Below are 21,184 nucleotides of genomic sequence, written 5' to 3'. Positions count from 1 at the left end.
CTCCTCGTGTGTGTGTGTGTGTGTGTGTGTGTAGTCCACGAGGGGACGCTGGTGCATGCGGTGTCTGTTTTATCTCAGTGGACGAGCCGTTTGACGGTGGACGTGACCTCAGAGTTGAGAGAATGGTTTAAAAAAGCCTTCACCCTCAAGACGTCCACGTCTCTTGTGCGTCATGCGTATCTCCAGGCCATGATCGGGGCTTTCAAAGGTCAGTCGGGCTGCTGGGACACTTCAGATTTATCCTCCAGCTGCTGAAGTCTAGTCAGAATGAACAGTGTTTGTGACTCTGTTCAGGCGATGCTCTCAATCAGGCGGTGGAGTTCCTGCCTCTCCTCATCCAGACGGTGGAGAAAGCTGCTGCGCAGAATACCCAGCATGCTCTGCTGTCTGAAGGCGTGGCCGCCTCTGTGCTGCTCTGTCGGCTGTCTCTGCTGGACTCTGTGTCAGGTGAGCGTTCACACTGAGACTGATGACAGTTTTCCTGTGTCTCATGCTGGAGATGTTGATGTTGATCTTCATGTGTCTTCAGAAGCGAAGCTGGCGTCCTTCTGGAACCTGATACTGGATGAAAAGAAGCCTCTGTTCACTACCGACAAGTTCCTCTCTCAGGCCAGCGAAGAAGGTCAGAAGCTCTCCAGTTCTCTGATAGAACCAGTATAAGTGCATGAGGGGAAAAAACGGACAGATCGACCCAAAATGAAGTTTCTGTCATCATTTACTCACCCTCAAGTTATTCCAAACCTGTATGAGTTTCTTTTTTCTGATGAACACAAAAGAAGGATATGATTGTTGACGTAGCCAATGACGTTTAGAGTAGGGATGTCAACGATTAATCGATGATCGATTAATTGTCGATAAGAGATGCAATCGATTAAGGCTATCGATGGTCGGTTAACCGATTCAATGTTGGGCTGCGTGCGGCTCATGCGCACTCAACACGTGCGAGCGGCTGTGAGTGACGGTGACGATATATAAAAGCATCATCATTCATTCACAATGTACAAATTAAGCTTTTAATGTGATTTAAACTTTAAAGTACATTAAAATAGAAACAACATAAAAGTTCTTCAACATTAAATGCAATAGAAATGTAGTTACTAATCATTTCATCAGATAACTGTTTTATATCGTGCGCTTTGCAGGGCTGCGGGACACAGTGACAGGACAGGTAGTCTATTCATTCCTACAACTTGTTAATTCATTCCTACGAATTATTAATGTGGCAATTGCCCATGTTTCATTAATTTTGTTCCCTAAATAACCCATGATTTAAGTGAAATAAGGGAACAAATTAATAAATCGAACGAATTCTTAATTCATGAAATCTTTAATTTCCCTTCCCATGTTTACCACAGTAAGAGATGCGAAAACAGTTATTAAAAGCGAAAGATAATAAAATAAACCTGGGAAATTAGAGGGTTAGACTATGAAGATTTAGGAAAAGAAACGATGCCTAAATATACTGAATTTGTGGAAATTCGTGACCAACCGGCAAACCAGAACAAAGCCGCGTAAATGAAGACTATGGGGTCCAAAAGCATGGTCACGATCTAACATTTTCCAGTTAACCTATTATTCCTCTAATAAACAAAGCTTTTATACCACACTTGTCATAATCAGATCTTATCATTTCTAAATAAATAATTGCTGGATTCAAAACAGCGTTTAATAGGCGCTGTGACCGACACATTCCTGGAGCATTCACTGCTGTCACTAAACGGTGACGCCGAGCATCGTTCACAAGTTTCTGCATGGACCTGACTAGGGCACAGGTTCTAAGCCCTGGGACAAAATGGGATGCTTTAAGGAAAATTTATAGCCTACTAAGTAATAGGCCCAACATAAAAATAACTTTTTTTTTTTTTTAAATAGGCTATGCGAAATATATCCGACTTAAATAGGCTAATTAAGATTAACGGATTTAAAACAGAAGTGTGGGCGCTCCATAAGTTCACAAAAAAAAAAAAAAAAAAAGGATGACAACGCATTCTGTTTGTTTGCTTTATTTTACAAGAGCATAAATCTTCTGTTTTTATTGTGAGTGTGCACAAATGAAAGTAAACACTTTTGCGGAAAATATATATATATTTTTTTTAATGTCTCAGCTGTTTGGATCGCCCCGGAGCCTGCTGCACACGTATATTCTAGCGATTCAAACTTACATCGCAGTCTGTTCATTATCAAAATAAAATAGTCAAATAAACATTAAAAGGTTACACTGGTCAGTTTAAATAGACCGTAGTATACCGGTCCACTCTGCTGTTATGCCAAGGACGTTTTTGCTCATATGAAGAGGATCATCTTTTCCGTCTATATGCGAATGCGTGTTAAGTACAAGCCTAGTTTACATTATAAATAATAGTTTAACATTCAAATACATTGCGAATATGGAAACATTTCGATTTGTGCCGAATGAGACATGAGCAATAACCTCCAAATAAATCTAGCCAAAGCCGCGCTCGCTCATCCTCGTCTGCACGCATGCACTGTCACGATCTAATGCGCTGTATGCCGGATTTTTAAAAATCTGACATTTTCTAGGACAGAATCCAGCAGGATCAAATTAATGTGAGCAACTGTGTTTTGGTGCAGCAGCGCCGATGTAGTTCACTTAATGTGCAGCGCAGTCACACGCGCTCCACATTTCGGATAATTTTATACAATAATGTCAGTTGAAAACATTGCAATTGTGCTTTAAAATACAACAACGAGCACCACAAAACCATTTAAAGAGGCGCGTTCAGCGTTCTCCGTGCGGGATTGGAAACTGTCAACAAAGTAAAATTACCTCAAAAGTATGGCGTGCTCTCTTCATTTTATCAAATGATCATAATCGCATCTATTCATTTTATAATCCTGCTACTAGCATTTTATTCAGACTAAAACCTCTTTAATTCAAGTGAGAAAGCGTTTTGTGTGTGTGTGTGTGGCTTTTGCACATCCTGTCATACAGCTGACTGCGTGCCTGCAATAGACACATTTTGCAGTATTATGGTTAACGATTAATCGATTAATTGATCGTTAATTTAAACGACGATCGATCATGGAAATAATCGAAATTTGACATCCCTAGTTTAGAGTATGGAAAAGATTCTTTAACACTTGCTCCTCAATTCTATTTCTATTCTATCTGCTTATTTTATTTTATTCAGTCCCTCCAGAAAAACGCGATTATGCGATCGCGTGATTTAATGCATTATCAGCCAAGGGCCGCATATTTATGCGGAGGTCGCATTTTTTCAAATACGCCGCACTTTCGCCGCATAAATTGCCGATTTCAGGAAGCAAAATATGCGGAGGTGGCATGATTTCATAATAATAATAATTTTCGTTGCAAAAAAGTCACATATATCTTAGCAGAAAGTTGGAAAATGTTGCGTTTACTTCACACAAGTAAATCGCCATTATTTTCCAATGGGAACCTTATAAAGTGACGTAATTGCGCGACGTGAACATCATCTGTGAAGCCCGCGGTGAAACCAGGGTGAAGGACGCAAATCATTCTCATCTGCCAACAAAAATAAGCACAAAAGACCATGCAAAGCAGTTACCCGGTGTGTTACATGACAGTGGGGGCAAATTATTTTGACAGAGGGATGAGGATGGCGAATGATAGGCCAGTGTTAAAGGCTACGCAGTTAGTTTTCATTTTCACAATGGACTGTTGTAGTTTCATTCAGAAGTTGATGCACCTCTACAGTTGTAAGATTGTACTTTTTTGTTACAGAATAGTACCAAAACCTTACAGTTGTAAGTATATTAGTAGTATCTTTTTCATCAAACCGCAGTTTTTGCAAGTTCCCGCAATTTCATCGCATAAGATTGCAAAAATATCCTGAATATTCCATCGCATTTTTTAAGAAAACCTGCCACAAAATCAAGGATTTTTGCCCGCAACAATCACAAAAATAATCTGCGTTTTTCTGGAGGAATTGTTTATTTAATAAAACATTTGACCCTCTAACACTAGCACTTTCTCTTTATTTTCTATTTAATCTACTTATTTTTGTTGTTGTTGTGTATATTACAAATCTAGACCCTCTAACACTTGCTCCTCAATTCTATTTCTATTCTATCTGCTTATTTTTATAAAACATTTGACCCTCTAACACTAGCATGCTCTATTTAATTTCTATTCTATCTACTTATTTTCTTTAATTTATTGTATATAACAAATCTTGACCCTCTAACACTAGCATTCTCTATTCAATTTCTACTCTATTTCTATTTGTTCGACTAAATATATTTTGTTTAACAAAACACTTATTTTTAGAGGAGATTGAGATGAAAGGGTCTAGTAACACAGATAAATACCAGCGTCATTGTCATTTATATATGTCATTCTGTTGAGCTTTATATTATTTCTGTTTCAGTTGTATTGATTGAAGTAGTGCTATATCTCCGAAGTGTTAACCCTGTCCTGTGTCCTCAGCTCTGTGCACTGTCCTGCTGCTGTGTGAAAGACTGTTCCTGGATCAGCCACAGAGACTCAACAGCAGCAAGTCTCAGTGAGTCCCCAAAATTCCCCTGGGATGCTTTGCATAGAATATCATTTTCCATTAAATTTAGGAACTATTATTTCCTTTTGTTCTAATTCACATTTGTTTATTTCATCACTAGGATCACTGAAAGTTGACTATGATATGCAAACTAAAGTTTAATGGGATCGTGTGACCCTAAAAGAGTTTCACTGAAACCACTTACTGTTTTGTTGATTTAATTTTAAGATTTCCGTATAATATTTGTTTTATTTCAGTTTTATTTCTATTAATAAAACTGTTTTTATAATTAATTTTAGTTAACTGTAACAATGCAACCAATCACATTAAAATATTCCAGAGGGATGTATAATAATGTTATTAAAGCAAAAGAAAGTTAGCATTTTAATGAAATATTTGAAACTTCACCCTCTAACACTAGCATTCTTTGCTATTTCTATTCTATCTACTTGTTTTCTTATTATGTGTAAAAAAAACTTGACCTGACACCAGCACACTTTATTCTATTTCTATTCTATCTACTTGTTTATCTTATTATAACATGCTTGACCCTCTAACACTAGAATTCTTTATTCTATTTTATCTTCTTTCTTTATTATTCATTATAAAACATTTAACCCCTTTAAAACTAGAACTCCCCATTATATTTCTATTCGATCTGCCTTTTTATTATATATTTACATTTAGTCATTTTGCAGACGCTTTTGTCCAAAGTGACAAAAATCTAGACCCTAACACTTGCTCCTAAATTCTATTTCTATTCTATCTGCTTATTTTCTTTCATTTGTTATAAAACATTTGACCTTCTAAAACTAGCACGCTCTCTTTAATTTCTATTCTATCTACTTATTTTCTTTTCTTTATTGTATGTAACAAATCTTGACCCTCTAACACTAGTACTCTATTCAATTTCTAATCTTTGTACTAATTTGTATTTATTGTACAACAAATCTTGACCCTTTAACACTTGCTCATCAATTCTATTTCTATTCTATCTGCTTATTTTCTTTTATTTAGTGTATATAGCAAATCTTGACCCTCTAACACTTGCTCTTCAATTCTATTTCTATTCTATCTGCTTATTTTCTTTTATTTATTATAAAACATTTGACACTTTAACACTAGCGCTCTATTTAATTTCTATTTATCTACTTATTTTTTTATTTAGTGTATATAACAAATCTGACCCTCGAACACTTCCTCCTCAATTCTATTTCTATTCTATCTACTTTCTTTTATTGTATATAGCAAATCTTGACCCTCTAACACTTGCTCCTCAATTCTATTTCTATTCTATCTGCTTAATTTCTTTTATTTTATTGTATATAGCAAATCTTGACCCTCTAACACTTGCTCCTCAATTCGATTTATATTCTATCTACTTATTTTTTTATTTAGTGTATATAACAAATCTGACCCTCGAACACTTCCTCCTCAATTCTATTTCTATTCTATCTACTTTTTTTATTGTATATAGCAAATCTTGACCCTCTAACACTTGCTCCTAAATTCTATTTCTATTCTATCTGCTTAATTTCTTTTATTTTATTGTATATAGCAAATCTTGACCCTCTAACACTTGCTCCTCAATTCGATTTATATTCTATCTCCTTATTTTCTATTTATTATAAATCATTTGACACTTTAACACTAGCACTCTATTTAATTTCTATTTATCTACTTTTTTTATTTAGTGTATATAACAAATCTGACCTTCGAACACTTGCTCCTCAATTCTATTTCTATTCTATCTACTTTTTTTATTGTATATAGCAAATCTTGACCCTCTAACACTTGCTCCTAAATTCTATTTCTATTCTATCTGCTTAATTTCTTTTATTTGATTGTATATAGCAAATCTTGACCCTCTAACACTTGCTCCTCAATTCTATTTATATTCTATCTGCTTATTTTCTATTTATTATAAATCATTTGACCCTTTAACACTAGCACTCTATTTAATTTCTATTTAGCTACTTATTTTTTTATTTAGTGTATATAACAAATCTAACCTTAGAACACTTGCTCCTCAATTCTATTTCTATTCTATCTACTTATTTTATTTATTCTAAAACATTTGACCCTCTAACACTAGCATGCTCGATTTAATTTTTTTATTCTATCTACTTATTTTATTTTATTTATTGTATATAACAAATCTTGACCCTCTGACACTTGCTCTCTCTATTCCATTTCTATTCCATCCATTTAAAAAAATAAGCTTGCTGTGTTTACTGCGTTCAACTGAATATATTTTGATGCTCTTTTGCTTCTGTTGTCCTCATGTGTACGTCATTTTGGATTAAAGCTTCTGCCAAAAGATTAAATGTGAACACACAGATTTTGAAAACATACATGTTTATATACAATAATGTATAATCTTATGTTTTCACAAAAAGACCAGGAATATTTGTTAAGAAAGTAAATAGGGGGTCAATTTTGACTTTCAACAGTAGTGCAGAATCTTAAATTCATGAATGCAGAAGTGATCATGTGACTCAAACGCTTGTCTGCTGTCCTCAGGATGTACCATCAGGCCACAGTGATGGCGCTGCTCTCCCGTCTGTGGCGTGTGCGAAAGCGTGCTCAGCAGACCGTGAAGAAACTCCTGTCCTCACTGGGCGGCTCCAGTCTGGCCCACGGCCTTCTGGGAGAACTGCGTGTCGTCATCAACAAACACAAGGTGAGGGATTGACGAGGAATTCAATTCACACTGATGTGTTCCAAATTTACTTATTTTTATGTCTCTCGACTCAGATTCTGCCGTCAGACGTGGTTTATACGGAGACGGGCGAGCTCACAGAGATGGGCCGCTCTTACATCGCCCCGCGGATCCTGCTGGACGCTCTGAGCGTGATCTGCTCGGTGGCAGCTCAGTGGACCGACCCGGCCGAGACTGAGAAACTGGCCTTGGATATGCTCATCGTGAGCCATCATCCGTCGATCGGTCCGTCTCTCTGATGGCGTCCGTGCAGGAGTTATTCCAGCAGCTTTTGTTGAATCCTGTGTTAACCGGGCTCTTTCTCTTTCAGTGGCCGTCAGGTCTGAGATGTGGCCTTCTCTGCTGTCCACCATGAAGCTGGACGCAGCTGAATTCATCGATAAACACCTGGAGAAGATCGTCCCACTCCTGTTAGAAGCTAACACAGACAATCAGGTCTGACCGGCTGTGTTTAATTATCCAGCTCTGTTTTTTTTTAGCAAAATCATTTTACTAAGCTGCAGCAATATGTGCAAAGGACAGGTCACCCAAAAATTTAAGTTTAAAATTTAATTTAGGCAAGGCAAGTTTATTTATATAGCACATTTCATACACAATGGTAATTCAAAGTGCTTTACATAAAATAAAGTAAAATAATCATGAAAAATAAAAAAAAATAAAACAAGCAATTTTAAAATGATTAAAACATTTACTTAAAATTAATTTAAAAACAGTTAAATGATTTTATAAAAACTGTAAAATTATAGTGCAATCAGTTCGGACATAGCACAGTGCTCATTCAATAGGCAATTTGGTTCTTTCTCATTATTTGACTCAGTGGAAGCATATACAGGCTAAACAAGAGCGGTGCAAGAATTGAGCCTTGTGGCACTCCACATGTCATGGATGTCCATTTAGACTTATGATCTCCTAGACTCACATAATAGCCTCTCCCTTCTAAATATAACCTGAATTTAGTCTTTAGTTAAATGTTTTCATGCACATCGAATTTGGTTTTATACCACCATAATAGCTCCTACTTTTGAGCGATCATGTATTAAGTGTTATATTGATTTAATAGTAATTATATTGATTAACTAAACTTAAAATGCATGATTTAATCAAATGCAATTCTGTAAATATTTTATCTGTATTTTTAAGCTAAGCAGAGTCTATTCTGGTTGATGATTAGTATTTTTTATAAACTGTTTATGATATATCTATGGAAGCTTGTTTCCACCATGGGGTTCAAAATAAAAAAGGTAATTGTGACTGTTTATCTCACGATTATTTTTTTTCCTCACAATTGTGAGTTTATTTCTCAAAATTATGACAAAAAACTAAATTGTGAGATATAAGCCAGAGTCGTAAGATATAAACTCAAATTCTGAGAGAGAAAGTCAGAAATGTGAAATATAGATGCAGAACTGCAACATGAAAATTCAGAATCGCAAGATATTAGTAAAGATTTGGGAGATATAAACGCGAAATTGCAAGTTTACATCTCATAATTCTTATTCAGGTTTATATCCCACAAATCTGAGTTTATATCTGCGGTTCTGACTTTATTTTTTATTTTATTTTTTTCTCAGATCATTTAGTTTTTTGTTTTTTTGTGAGAAAGTCACAGTTGCCTTTTTAATCTTTTATTGCATGATGTGATCAAAAAAACTGAATTGCTACTAATGTAAACTGATAATTCTGAAAAATCTGAATTGTGTGATTTTAAAAAGTTACCTTTACCTTACCTTAAATTCCCTTTTTTAGGGATGCACCAAAGTGAAAATTCTAAACCTAAACTGAAAATTCCAAAATTGCTTTTTAATAATTATTTTATTATCTTATTAAATAACCTAAAATAATTTTGTAAGACTTTTTAATTTAACTCAATAATTAATTATACTACATTTAGAAAAATTGCAAACCAATAAAACGACCACACTTTTATTAAAAGTAAAACAATAAAATTGGGCAGAAGATATATTCATATTAAATATAAATATAATATTTTTATTCAGTTCTATGCAACAAAATTAGAATGCACAGATTGTTTGTTTGTTTAATTATACAAATAATGGATAGTCGTATAATACAAGTATACAACATCCAAAAAAAAATTAAATGCCATTTTCATCAGCTGAAATTTCGGTGCATCTTTAACTTTTTTTCATTTTGTGTTAACTTTTTAAATATGATTATTTAATAGCTTGTAGTGTTTCTCCAGATTCAGACAGACTTATTTTGGATTTTGGTTGAGATTGTGTCTCTCTCTCTCTTGTCGTAGGCCGTTCAGAATGCGGTCGGTTCTCTGTCGGTTCTGTCTCCCACCAGACTGCTGCCTCGTGTCATGGATCATGTGACCCAGCGCTTGTCCAATCCGGCGCTGAGGCTGGTGACGCGTCAGGAGTATGCCATCATGAAAACCCCGGAGGGAGAACTTTACGACAAGAGCATCATTATGAGGTAAAGTCAGCTGAACAAGATCGAGATGAAGGAATGAGAATCGCATGGATTGTTGTAAACGTTGTTGTCTCATTATTGACAGCGCTCAGCAGGAGAGCACAAAGAAAGGCAACATTAAAAGAGAGAATAAGGCGTATTCCTTCAAAGAGCAGATCATTGAACTGGAGCTTCAGGAGGTGAGTGAGAACTACAACACATGATCCACTCAAATAGAAATTATACTACTAATTTAGTGTTTATTATGATGAAAAACAAAAATGAATTAATACATTTTATTTGTAATGCGCCTTTATTAATCCTCAAAGCGTTAAATTATCAATTAAATTATAAATATATTTAATAACTGAGATATCTTGAATTTATAATAAACATTTTATGTAATTCTAACATGTATGTTTTATAAATAAAATATACAGTAATAATTTAATGTAATGTTATCATATTTTCTGTTCGATTTATTGTACATTATTATTATTATTTCGCATATATATGTGTGTATATAATTATATAATTATTAATTATAATAATGTACAATTAGTAGAATAAAAATATATCTTTGCATATTTGTATAATAAATCATAATATATAAGAAATTAAAAGCCTGTATTTTGGCAGTCAGATCAAAATACATAAAAAAAATCTTGGCTTATATTTATAGTTCACCAGTCACACTGGAAATGAAACAAGTACTTTGCATTGTGGGATACAGCGTATGTTGCAGTGCATTCAGTTTTATACAGCACATCTGATTGAGCTCGTGTTTGTCTTGTAGGAGATCAAGAAGAAGAAAGGCATCAAAGAGGAGCTCCAGCTGACCAGCAAGCAGAAGGAGATGATGCAGAGCCAGCTGGAGAAAGAGTCGGGGATCCGCAAGCGCTTGCTGGAGGTGAGAGGTCATAAGGTACCAGAGGTTACCTGAGACACAGCCTTCAGCGTAAACCAAACACTTTCTCTCTTGTTCTGTCTCAGCTGGACTTGGAGCTGCAGTGTGCGGTCAGTCTGCTGGAGGCGGCTCTGGCCCGTCATCCTCCTCTCATCTGGATGCATCTTCCTGGAGTCCTGCAGGTTATTCTGCCCCTGCTTCAGTCTCCTCTGGCTGCTCCACGCATCAAACAGGTCTTCCTGCACATCGGCGTCACTCTCATGCCTAAAGAACTGCACTACCTGGGTATGCTTTCTTTTGCCTGTTTGTTTAAACTTTGTTTACTTTTATTAAATGTCTTCATTTGTTTTTAAAAGTCCTTGTTTTTGCATATAAATTAAGGTTTTTTTTTTTTTTTTTATACAAGTGCATGTTTAATGCTGCCCATATGTTTTTGCATATATCAGTAAGAGATATTGTATTTTTTGGTTTAGTGTGTGATTGTGGCTCAAGTGAATATGCATTTGTGTAATTAAAATCAGATGTAAAAAAAGAAAAGAAAAATAATTTCAACAGCTAAAGTAATTGACATAAAAAAAAGTTTGTCTAAAAATCAATAACTGTTTCATGTTAAAACAAAATTTATATTTATAAATGAATATATTTTTTAAATAAAACAATTTTATTAAAAGTGTTATTTTCTACATTTGTGTATTTCAATATTTTATATTAACAGAATAAAATCATTTAAATTTCCTTAAAAAAAAAAAAAAAAAAAAAAAATATATATATATATATATATATATATATATATATATATATATATACATTTATTTATTTAGCAGACGCTTTTATGAAGTAAACAATACATTATTTGATCAGTTAAGTTAATTTACATTTCAAAAATGAATATTCACTTGTGTAAATGAAACAAAAATAATATATTTTATTAATTAATATATTTTGGCAGCAAAAATATTTGGCTTTTTTGAAAGATATGCATTTTTGTACAAATAAACATTATTTCACCTGCTAAAATAAGTAAAGTAAAAACATATTTATGTAAATAAAATAATAACATTTTCAAAATCTATTAACCAGCAAGAAATTTTTTCAGAAAATTTCTAAACAATGATTTTTAAATGCTAATACAGCAGAACAGAAACAGTGTTTATGTTCATTAAATGTCTTTACTTTACAGTTTTAACCTTATTTAGTGTATTTGTTTCACATATAAATGATTAATGTAAGTTAGTTTTAATGCAAATGCATGTTTAAAGCTTCCTGAGATAATTTTTGCATGTGTGCATAACGGTTGGTTTCATGTGTTTCAAATATCTCTGTTTTTCTCTGTTTAATTAGCGGTTCTCGTGGGTCATGTGACCTTGCGCCAGCTAAAGCCAGAGTGTGATTTGGATCCTGCCTGGGCTCAAGAAGATCTGGACACAGCGACACAACGAACCATCTCACTGCTGCACACAAACACGGCACTTCAGAGAGACGGCAAGACCGGTGAATAACACACACACACACACACACACGTGGGACATTCATCAAAGCTAAATGTCAACTATGGCAAGCCGTTTTAACATCTAATCAATAAATCAAACAAGTATCTGTTTGCATGCTACTAGTACTAACTTTAGGTACTAGTACTTTTTCATTAGCTACAAGTGCTTATTCTTCAGCTACTTGTTAGGTTTAAAAAGATAATAGTACTTATTTATTAGATACTGGTACTCATTAATATAGGAGTTATTTATTACTTGTGATATTGATGCTTCTACTTATTATTTGATATTAGTACTTATTTATTAAATACTAGTAGTTATTTCAGTAGTGACTGTCATTCAGTAATCAGCTGTTTAGTATGTATCCCAATAGTGACTGGTACATTTTTATATTCTAGTAGTTATTAATTAGGAACTAGTACTTATTTTTCAGATACATTCTAGTACCTATTAATTGAACTGTACAGTGGCAATTCTGCCTAGGCATAACATAAGACAAGTAAAAAAGCAGTTGTGACTAGGATAATAAGATTTGTTACTAGTAACAGTTATAAGATACTTGTCTCTAAAAACAAAATACTACTGATAAAATATTAGTGCCTAATGAATTACTATAAGTATCTATTAAATATGTATTAGTATCTAATGAAAAATAGTAGTATTTGATAAATACTAGTATCTAATGAATACTAGTAAAATCTTAAAAGATACTAGTCATAAGTGGAATACATACTAGTCAAATCTGAATAGCTGATATTGGAATGACAGATCTCCATAGAAGTCAATGGTAAAAATGTTAAAGGGGGCATATGATGCTATTTTAAAAATCATTATTTTTTTGTATTTGGTCTAACAGAATGTTGACATGTTTTAATGTTCAAAAATGTTCATTATTTTTCAAATACTGTACATTATTGTAGGTCCTCTATGCCCCGCCTCTCTCAAACGTGTCGTTTTCTACAAAGTCCATCCTTCTGAGGAGCAGTCTGCTCTGATTGGCTAACTTACCCAGTGCATTGTGATTGGCTGAACACCACAAGCACACATTTCCATAATTGCCAGCTTTATCTTTTGTATTTGAGACTTTAGTCTTTGCAAATTTGTATGATCTTCTTTATTCACCAAGAGCTTGTAACACTCCAAAGAGAAAGGAAAAATATAAATTGCATCAAATGACCCCTTTAAATGTTACTAATAACAATAAAATAGTTAATAGTCGCTATTGAAATACTTACTAGTATGTAATAAGAAATAGTATCTAAAGAATAAGAACTAGTAGAAGCACTAGCTCTTAATAGAATAGATACTAGAAGCTAAAAAATAAGTACTAGTGGCATTAAAATCAATGCTAAGATGTTAGCATTAAATGCTGAAATGGCATGCCATATCAAAACAGGTTTGTTTTAAGCATTAAATGTTGAAATGGCATGCCATATCACAATGGGTTTTGATGCAAGAAAAAGGACTTCATAGGTCAAAAAGCATTGAAGACATGTAGTTTGAAGGTCTTTTGTTATGGCATCTCTTTGATTTAAAGACTCATTAGAGGTGTGTTTGTGTCTGAATTGCAGGATCAGGTGCATTTGTCCTGTCGGCGCCAGCGTTCTCCTTCTGTTTCCCGCTGCTTCAAGCGGTTTTGAGTCAAAGCAGTGGATCCTCAGAGGAGGACGAGCTTGTGATGACCCGTGCTCTACAGGTCATCAACACGCACGCACAGCTACGGGCCAAATCCAACGACACGCTTGCAGACGAGGTACAGTTGGGTTCTCAGCTAGTCGTTTTGTATTTTATTTTATTTTTTATTTTTTTTTATTGATCTGTCATATATGCTATTATTGAAATCTGTCTGGAAATTTTGACATGTGGATTTGAATTTGATTAGTTATTTTATAAAGGCATATAAAGGTTTATAAAGGTATCATGCAAATGAATGCCATAATTAAGCCAGTGCATGTGTCTTGATTTTCTTTTGTGACTTGGAGAGAATGATGGAATTATTAAATAACTGACCACAATGAGGTGCTCCAGGGATATTATGATATAAATCAGAATTTAGTTGGTTTGTGTTGTTTCATGTCAATTCAGATATATATTAAAAAAATCTGGTATAACTCATATAATATTTTTATTATATAATATAAAAAAGTTCAAAAAGAAAAAAAAAAAAATTACAATTATGTTCAGGTATAAAAAGAAATGTACAAATGAATGACAAATTCAGTGATACAAATATAAAGTTTTATCTTAAAGATTATTGAAAATAAAATCATATTCATTTTTAAAAAATAAGTTTTATTTAATACTTCACAAATATTAAAAAATATTCAGTTATACCTTTACAAGCAAGAAAAATAAATTAAAAACAAGTTATTTTGATAGTATTAAAATTATACTGATAAAATAAAATAAAAAAATATTCAGTTATCTTTATCAAAAAATATACAGTACATTTGTAATAAAATATCTAATACATGAAAGTATTAAAATTATGAAAGTGTAAATTCTTTCTTTTTAATAAATAAATATATATTACAAATTCAATAATAAAAATGTCTATCTATATAAAATTATTCAAATTTAAATTTTATTCATGTCAAAACATTTTTACAATTAAATTAGAATAGATATATAAAAAAAATTCACCTATTGTAGCTTTAACTGTGCATGTATTAAAGTAAAATCTCATAAAAATGTCACAAATGCACATTTATTTTAAGTGTGTAGAACTGAAACCCCGGCAGTTTATAATTGTCTTGTTCTGTTTGTCCAGAACGGCCCAGAGCTGCTTCCTAGAGTCAGTATGCTGCAGCTCTTGACCAAAGTGATCGGCACGTCCACCCCTCGCCTCCAGGTAGAGACTCGCATCCAGGACAGCGCTCCGACGCACACACTGTTTGAGCAGAGGTAGTGACGGAGTGTGTGTGTGTGTGTGTGTGTGTTGTAGGTGCTGGCCTCAGGCTGTCTGACGGCGCTCTGTGCCAGCGCTGGAGGGGAGGAGGGATGTGCGCTCGCCGAACAGCCTGAGATTGACGCTCTGCTGGAGGCTTTACTGTCCCCGTGCTTCTCTGTCAGAGACGCTGCGCTCAGGGTCAGTGCCTTTCTCTTTCTAATGCGTATGCAATTACATTATGAAATCCTTTTAATCAAAGCCTGTCGCCTCGCTGGTGTAGGGTCTGCTGGAGATGGAGTTGGCGTTGCCCACCGACAGCGCTGACCCCAGCGGTCTGAAGATGCTGAGGAGACTGTGGGTGGCCAAGTTTGATGTGGAGGAGGAGGGCAGAGCTCTGGCGGAGAAGTGAGTCATGCCACATTTTCACACAAACAGCTTCTGGTGAAGCTCCTAACATGAGTTTGGTTGGTGCTAAAGCTAAACACAAACCATGTTGATTTGAAAATGTGGATCTGATAAATGGTTCATCTTGTGGACTCCAGTGCTGTTGTGGAAGTGAATTTCTGTTGATTTATCACTTTTATTTGTGTCAGTAAAATAAAGTAAAAGTAAATGTTATTATACCATGTAAAAGCATGGAGATTTCTAAAGTGAATATGCATTTGTGTTAGTTTCAAAGTGAAAATGTATTTTTGTAAAAAAAAAAAAAAAAAAGTAATTAAATTAAAATACGTTTTCAAATACTAAAATATGAATATGCATTTGTGTAGATAAATTAATTTTATTTTACTAGCCAAAAAAGATTGACATTTCTAAATTGTGTCAAAATGAAGTGAAATAAAAATACATTATTTCACTTACTAAAATAATTTTAAACTAAACTTAATTAAAATAACTAACTTTTTAAAAGTGAATATGGATTTTTGTAAATAATGAAAATAAAATATATTATTTTACCAGCTAAAATAATTGACATTTTGAAGTGACAGTGCATTTGTGTCAAAATAAAATGAAATTAAAATACATTATTTCACCTTCTAAAATCATGGATATTTCTAAAGTGAATTTGCATTTGTTTCAATGAAATAGAAAAAATAAGACCTATTGTTACACCAGTTAAAATAATTGATATTTTGTAAGGTGAATATGGATTTGTCAAAATAAAATGATACAAAAAAATATATAATATGTATATTAACCCCTTACTAGTAACCCCCCTTTTTTGGCATGGAGACCGAAATTACATACCCAAAATAAAAAGGTTTCTGCTCATGATTCTTTCTGACTAGATACATAATCAACCTTTGTTCACAAAGCTGACACTTTAAAGTTTACTGTTCAGGAATCAGAATCACTCAGGACTGTTATGATAATAGAGATATATAAGCTCAAACATAAAAACAAAAATAAAAATATTAAAAACATATGTTTTAAATGTATTTAAAAAAATGTTGATGTAGGAAATGAGTTTGAAAACACAGTGTAGCTAAGGCCACAAGTCTTCCAAGACTTCATAAAAAATTTCATAATCGAATCTGTAAAACTGTGAATTTTATGAAATATTTTCTAAGGCCATGTCATGTGTGTTTTTAGAGAAGGCTAATCAGATTGATTTATGGCCCTTGTCATCTCTGTAAGATCTCACATGTAAACACTGATGTGTGTTTTATATGTGTGTTTGGCTGTGAAAACTGCCCGTTTCATGATTGTATTGTTCTCACCAAACGAGTCTTTCACACCTCCGCCAGGTATGACACATTATCCGCATTATTCTTTTATCATTATTCTTTTGTTTTTATTCCACCTTTATTAGCCTTGATTGTGGTTTTTCAGGCTTTACAAAGCAACAAAGCAGCGATCTCACTTCAGTCTCTCTTTGCATTTAGCCCTTATTTATCAAAAGTCTTACTATAAAAATACAACAAAACATTTTCTTACGACCTTACGTGAATTATTGAGACAAAAATGCATTATGAAGAAGAAAAGCACCTGCTATTAGTAGCATTGGTGCTAACGTTAGCATCAAGCTACATCTGACAATTTATGAAATTATTAGTACACTTTTACTTAAAACTCACTTTAAACCCCGATCGAGTGTTTATAATAACTTCCTTTAGCGATCAGGGGTGGAATTTGGTCGTTTACTGTTGTAAAAATATGTTATTTGTAGCCTTTTTCATCGCTGCACAAGTTAGCATTTCCGATGTACATTTTCGATTTTTTTTATAAAAACGCCCCAGATCTCAAGAAATTCTCATACCAAGCTTTACTATCGTAATCGCGGGTTTATTATTCGGATATTTTGTGTGTACAGAGGTGTTTCAGTGTTGTTTTGGCCAGATAACTACCAGGAAGTGTGCAGGAAGCATGTGACACGATGGGGCGGTGTCCAGATATGAAACTCTAAGATGGACGTTTGAAAGACCCAATCAGAGTCTGAGTCACACACCGCACGAGCTGTGACTACTGCACGCACACACAGATCGCTGGGAGAGGCTGTTTATCATCTGATCGCGTAAATCCGTGGAAAATGAATAGAAATGACGATTCTGTCTGAAGAAATATGAAGTAAACATCAGTAAATATATCCATATATCTCCGCAGATATGCATCTTTTGTCTATAAATCCTTATTGACGCTGTTCAGTGAGTCTATGTGAACACAAATAAACCGCTCTTGACGTGATTGATTATGAGTGAGTTGTGAATTTCTATTCAAAATGTGGCATAATACGGATTTATTATTTTGCACTCCTGACATAAATCACTAAATATCTGTCACTGCAACAATGTTTTATCAAAATATTGGTCAAATATCGAAGCTTGAGTCTTTAAACTTTCCATTGATGCACAGTTTGTCCAGATGAAGTAAGACAGTGATGTTTAATGTGCTGTGAAAGTGAAACAATAATAAACTGGGGCCGTCAGCGATGTTTGCACGCAAAGGGGTTAACATGCAAGCATGCATTCACTTTAGAAACATCAATTTCAGCAGCTATAATTAACGTTTCTAAAGTGAATGCATGTATGCATGTCAATATAAAATGAAAAAAAAAAAATAAATAAAGATTTCACCTGCTAAAATAATTGATAATTCTGCATTTGTATAAACGGACTGACTGAATGTTGTAGTTGAGATGTTGTGCATGGTCTCAGACTCTGGCAGGCTCTGTGTCTGGATCTGGTCCCTGAACTCTGTGCGCTCCTGATTGAGGATGTGATCCACCACGAGGAGGCGGTGCGTTCGGCGGGGGCCGAGGCTCTGTCCAGCGCCGTCAGCCAGTACCACGAGCAGTCGGCCACCGTCCTGACCCAACTCACGGAGATCTACCACCAGAAACTCTACGTGAGTCAGATTGACCACTGAGAGTAATCGGAGAAATCATTCCCGGTCACCTTTAATTCATGGCCCTGCTGTTTAAAACTGAATGAGTGAATGTGACGGCTTTGACTAATGTCTGTGTTTTCAGAGACCTCCTCCTGTTCTGGACGCTCTGGGACGAGTCATTTCTGAATCTCCTCCTGACCAATGGGAGGCCAGGTGAGGGAACGTTTCCCATGATTCCATGAGTTTTATAGAAACTGAAGTGACTTAGGTTTCTATATCTATGTTTATTTCATTTTTAGTTTTCATTTATTAATTTGTTTTTGGGCATCATCTGTGGCAGTGTCACAGTACATAAAAATTATAGTTAAGAAAATGTCAAATTTTTAGTGTTCTGTTTTTGATTTCAGTCTGCTTTTTTGTTTGTTTTTTATTTCATTCATAGTTTCTATTTATTTATTCATTAATTTATGATATCTTCAGACAACATCTGTGGCAATGTCAGAGTGGTTAGGAAAATTATAAATACTGAATGTCTATATTATATTTTGCTTTTGTTTCATTTTTAGTTTATATTTATTTAAATTATACATTTTTAATGTCTTTGGACAGCATCTGTGGAATCTTTTTTTTTTTTTTACAGTTTTGTTTAGAAAATTTGTCAGTAGTATTTTGTGATTTTCAGTTTAATTTGAATATTTATAATGTGTTTGAACAACATCTGTGGGAATATTAGTTATTTTTATTAAAAAAAAATTGTTTTTATTTGATTTATTTGTGATCTTTTGTCAGAAAGATTAAATGTCAGAATTATTAAAAAGTTATTATAAAAATATATAACTTTTTTTTGTGTTGATTGATTTGAGTTTTTCTTTTTCTTAATTGATTTATTTAGTGAACATAACTACTTTAGTTTTTATGAAGTTTCGTCTGGCTGATAGTTTCCTCCAGGATAGAGCTGGTGAGTGATGCGTTTCCTGTCTGCAGGTGTGGCATTGCTCTGGCGCTCAACAAACTGGCTGAGTTTCTGGATGAGAGTCAGGTGACGCCCCTCTTCCTGTTCTTTGTGCCGGACGCTCTGAACGACAGACACGCAGAGGTGCGGCGCTGCATGCTGGACGCGGCGCTGTCTGCACTCAACACACACGGCAAGGTACTCCGTCCAGAGCACAGAACAGAATTACTAAAAAATAAAAAATAAAAATTTCTCCACCACCAATATAATTTCCTCTTATAAAGTAAATATGCATTCCTGCAAAATTAAATTTAAATGCAATATTTTGCCGCCTCAAATAATTTCCACTTCTAAAGTGAATATGCATTCTTGCAAAATAATAGTAAATTAAAATGCAATATTAAATTAAAATGCAATATTTTTCCACCTCAAATTATTTAAATTTATAAGCGAATATGCAATCTTGCTAAATAATAGTAATTAAAATTCAATATTCTGCCTCGTAAAAAAAAAAAAAAATTCTAAAGTGAATATGCATTCCTGCAAAATTAAATACATTTAAATGCAATATTTTGTCGCCTCAAATAATTTCCACTTCCAAAGTGAATATGCATTCTTGCCAAATAATAGTAAATAAAATGCAATATTCTTCCTCGTCAAATAATTTCCATTTCTAAAGTAAATATGCATTCCAGCTAAATTAAATAAAATGCAATATTTTGCCGCATCAATTAATTTACATTTCTAAAATGAATATGCATTCTTGCAAAATAATAGTAAATTAAAATGCAATATTAAATAAATTAAAATGCAATATTTTGCCGCATCAATTAATTTACATTTCTAAAGTGAATATGCATTCTTGCAAAATAATAAATTAAAATACAATATTAAATAAATTAAAATGCAATATATTGCCGCTTCAATTAATTTACATTTCTAAAGTGAATATGCATTCTTGCAAAATAATATTAAATTAAAATGCAATATTCTCCCTCGTCAAATAATTTCCATTTCTAAAGTGAATATGCATTTTTATAAATGAAATAAAAATATAATTTTTCAGCAGGTAATGTACATTTAAAAAAAATGCACAATTGAATATACATTTACATCAAATGAAATTATTAATAAAATAGGCGATACACTAGAACTAAATGGAAATTAGAAACTGAAATTTGAAGGTTTAAACTGAAGCACTAAAATAACTAACTGAAAAACAAAAAAATAAACGTGAATTAAAAAGAAATGAAACCTACTTAAACTTAAAAATGAAAAAGAACCTTTTTTAAAATCTGAAATCATATTATAATAGTATATAGATGATGCTCTAACTGACTCTGTGTTTGTCTCTCAGGAGAACGTGAGCTCGCTGCTGCCCGTGTTTGAGGAGTTTCTGAAGAACGCTCCGCAGGATGCTAACTATGACTCTGTGCGGCAGAGCGTGGTCATCCTCATGGGCTCTCTGGCCAAACATCTGGACAAGAGTGACCCTAAAGTCAAACCCATCGTGGCCAAGCTGATCACAGCCCTGTCCACCCCCTCACAGCAGGTCAGCTCCGTCCGTGTGTTTGCTGATAGTAACGGCATATTAACACATGATGACAGATGCTCCGTTTACTCTGAGTTGTGTCCGGTCGTCCTCAGGTCCAGGAGTCGGTGGCCAGCTGTCTTCCTCCTCTGGTTCCTGCTATAAAGGAGGACGCGGGTGGGATGGTGAAGAAGCTCCTGCAGCTGCTGCTGGAGAGCGATAAATACGCCGAGAGGAAGGGAGCGGCGTACGGACTGGCCGGGCTGGTCAAAGGTCTGGGGATCCTGTCTCTCAAACAGCAGGAAATCATGACCACGCTGACCGACGCCATCCAGGACAAGAAGAACTCCAGACGCAGAGAAGGTGAGAGAGCTGGAAACTCATCAATGCGTGAGCTCCCGTTCAGTTTAGTGGGCTTTACTGGCGTGACAGATAATATATTCCACTT

At 34.2% G+C, this 21,184-nt stretch overlaps 1 protein-coding gene across 1 annotated transcript in view; it reads left to right on the top strand.

The window, feature by feature from the left end:
• The window catches only part of LOC128019030 (eIF-2-alpha kinase activator GCN1), a 53,077-nt gene that overhangs the window by 9,153 nt on the left and 22,740 nt on the right, over nucleotides 1-21,184 (top strand). Inside the window, exons 14-34 of the mRNA XM_052604977.1 lie at nucleotides 35-208; nucleotides 295-447; nucleotides 530-622; nucleotides 4,433-4,508; nucleotides 7,023-7,182; nucleotides 7,257-7,446; nucleotides 7,532-7,656; nucleotides 9,485-9,663; nucleotides 9,746-9,839; nucleotides 10,436-10,549; nucleotides 10,633-10,831; nucleotides 11,888-12,037; nucleotides 13,608-13,789; nucleotides 14,807-14,887; nucleotides 14,981-15,124; nucleotides 15,207-15,331; nucleotides 18,082-18,271; nucleotides 18,396-18,466; nucleotides 19,238-19,403; nucleotides 20,563-20,757; nucleotides 20,853-21,099. Of these exons, the coding sequence (XP_052460937.1) occupies nucleotides 35-208; nucleotides 295-447; nucleotides 530-622; nucleotides 4,433-4,508; nucleotides 7,023-7,182; nucleotides 7,257-7,446; nucleotides 7,532-7,656; nucleotides 9,485-9,663; nucleotides 9,746-9,839; nucleotides 10,436-10,549; nucleotides 10,633-10,831; nucleotides 11,888-12,037; nucleotides 13,608-13,789; nucleotides 14,807-14,887; nucleotides 14,981-15,124; nucleotides 15,207-15,331; nucleotides 18,082-18,271; nucleotides 18,396-18,466; nucleotides 19,238-19,403; nucleotides 20,563-20,757; nucleotides 20,853-21,099 (3,108 nt within the window). The remainder of the gene's footprint in view (nucleotides 1-34; nucleotides 209-294; nucleotides 448-529; nucleotides 623-4,432; nucleotides 4,509-7,022; nucleotides 7,183-7,256; nucleotides 7,447-7,531; nucleotides 7,657-9,484; nucleotides 9,664-9,745; nucleotides 9,840-10,435; nucleotides 10,550-10,632; nucleotides 10,832-11,887; nucleotides 12,038-13,607; nucleotides 13,790-14,806; nucleotides 14,888-14,980; nucleotides 15,125-15,206; nucleotides 15,332-18,081; nucleotides 18,272-18,395; nucleotides 18,467-19,237; nucleotides 19,404-20,562; nucleotides 20,758-20,852; nucleotides 21,100-21,184) is intronic.

This window comes from Carassius gibelio, chromosome A8 (genome assembly GCF_023724105.1).
Source record: "Carassius gibelio isolate Cgi1373 ecotype wild population from Czech Republic chromosome A8, carGib1.2-hapl.c, whole genome shotgun sequence".
NCBI classification, from domain to species: domain Eukaryota; kingdom Metazoa; phylum Chordata; class Actinopteri; order Cypriniformes; family Cyprinidae; genus Carassius; species Carassius gibelio.
The sequence above is the reverse complement of the archived record's forward strand: the minus strand, read 5'-3'. Positions and strand labels throughout refer to the sequence as shown.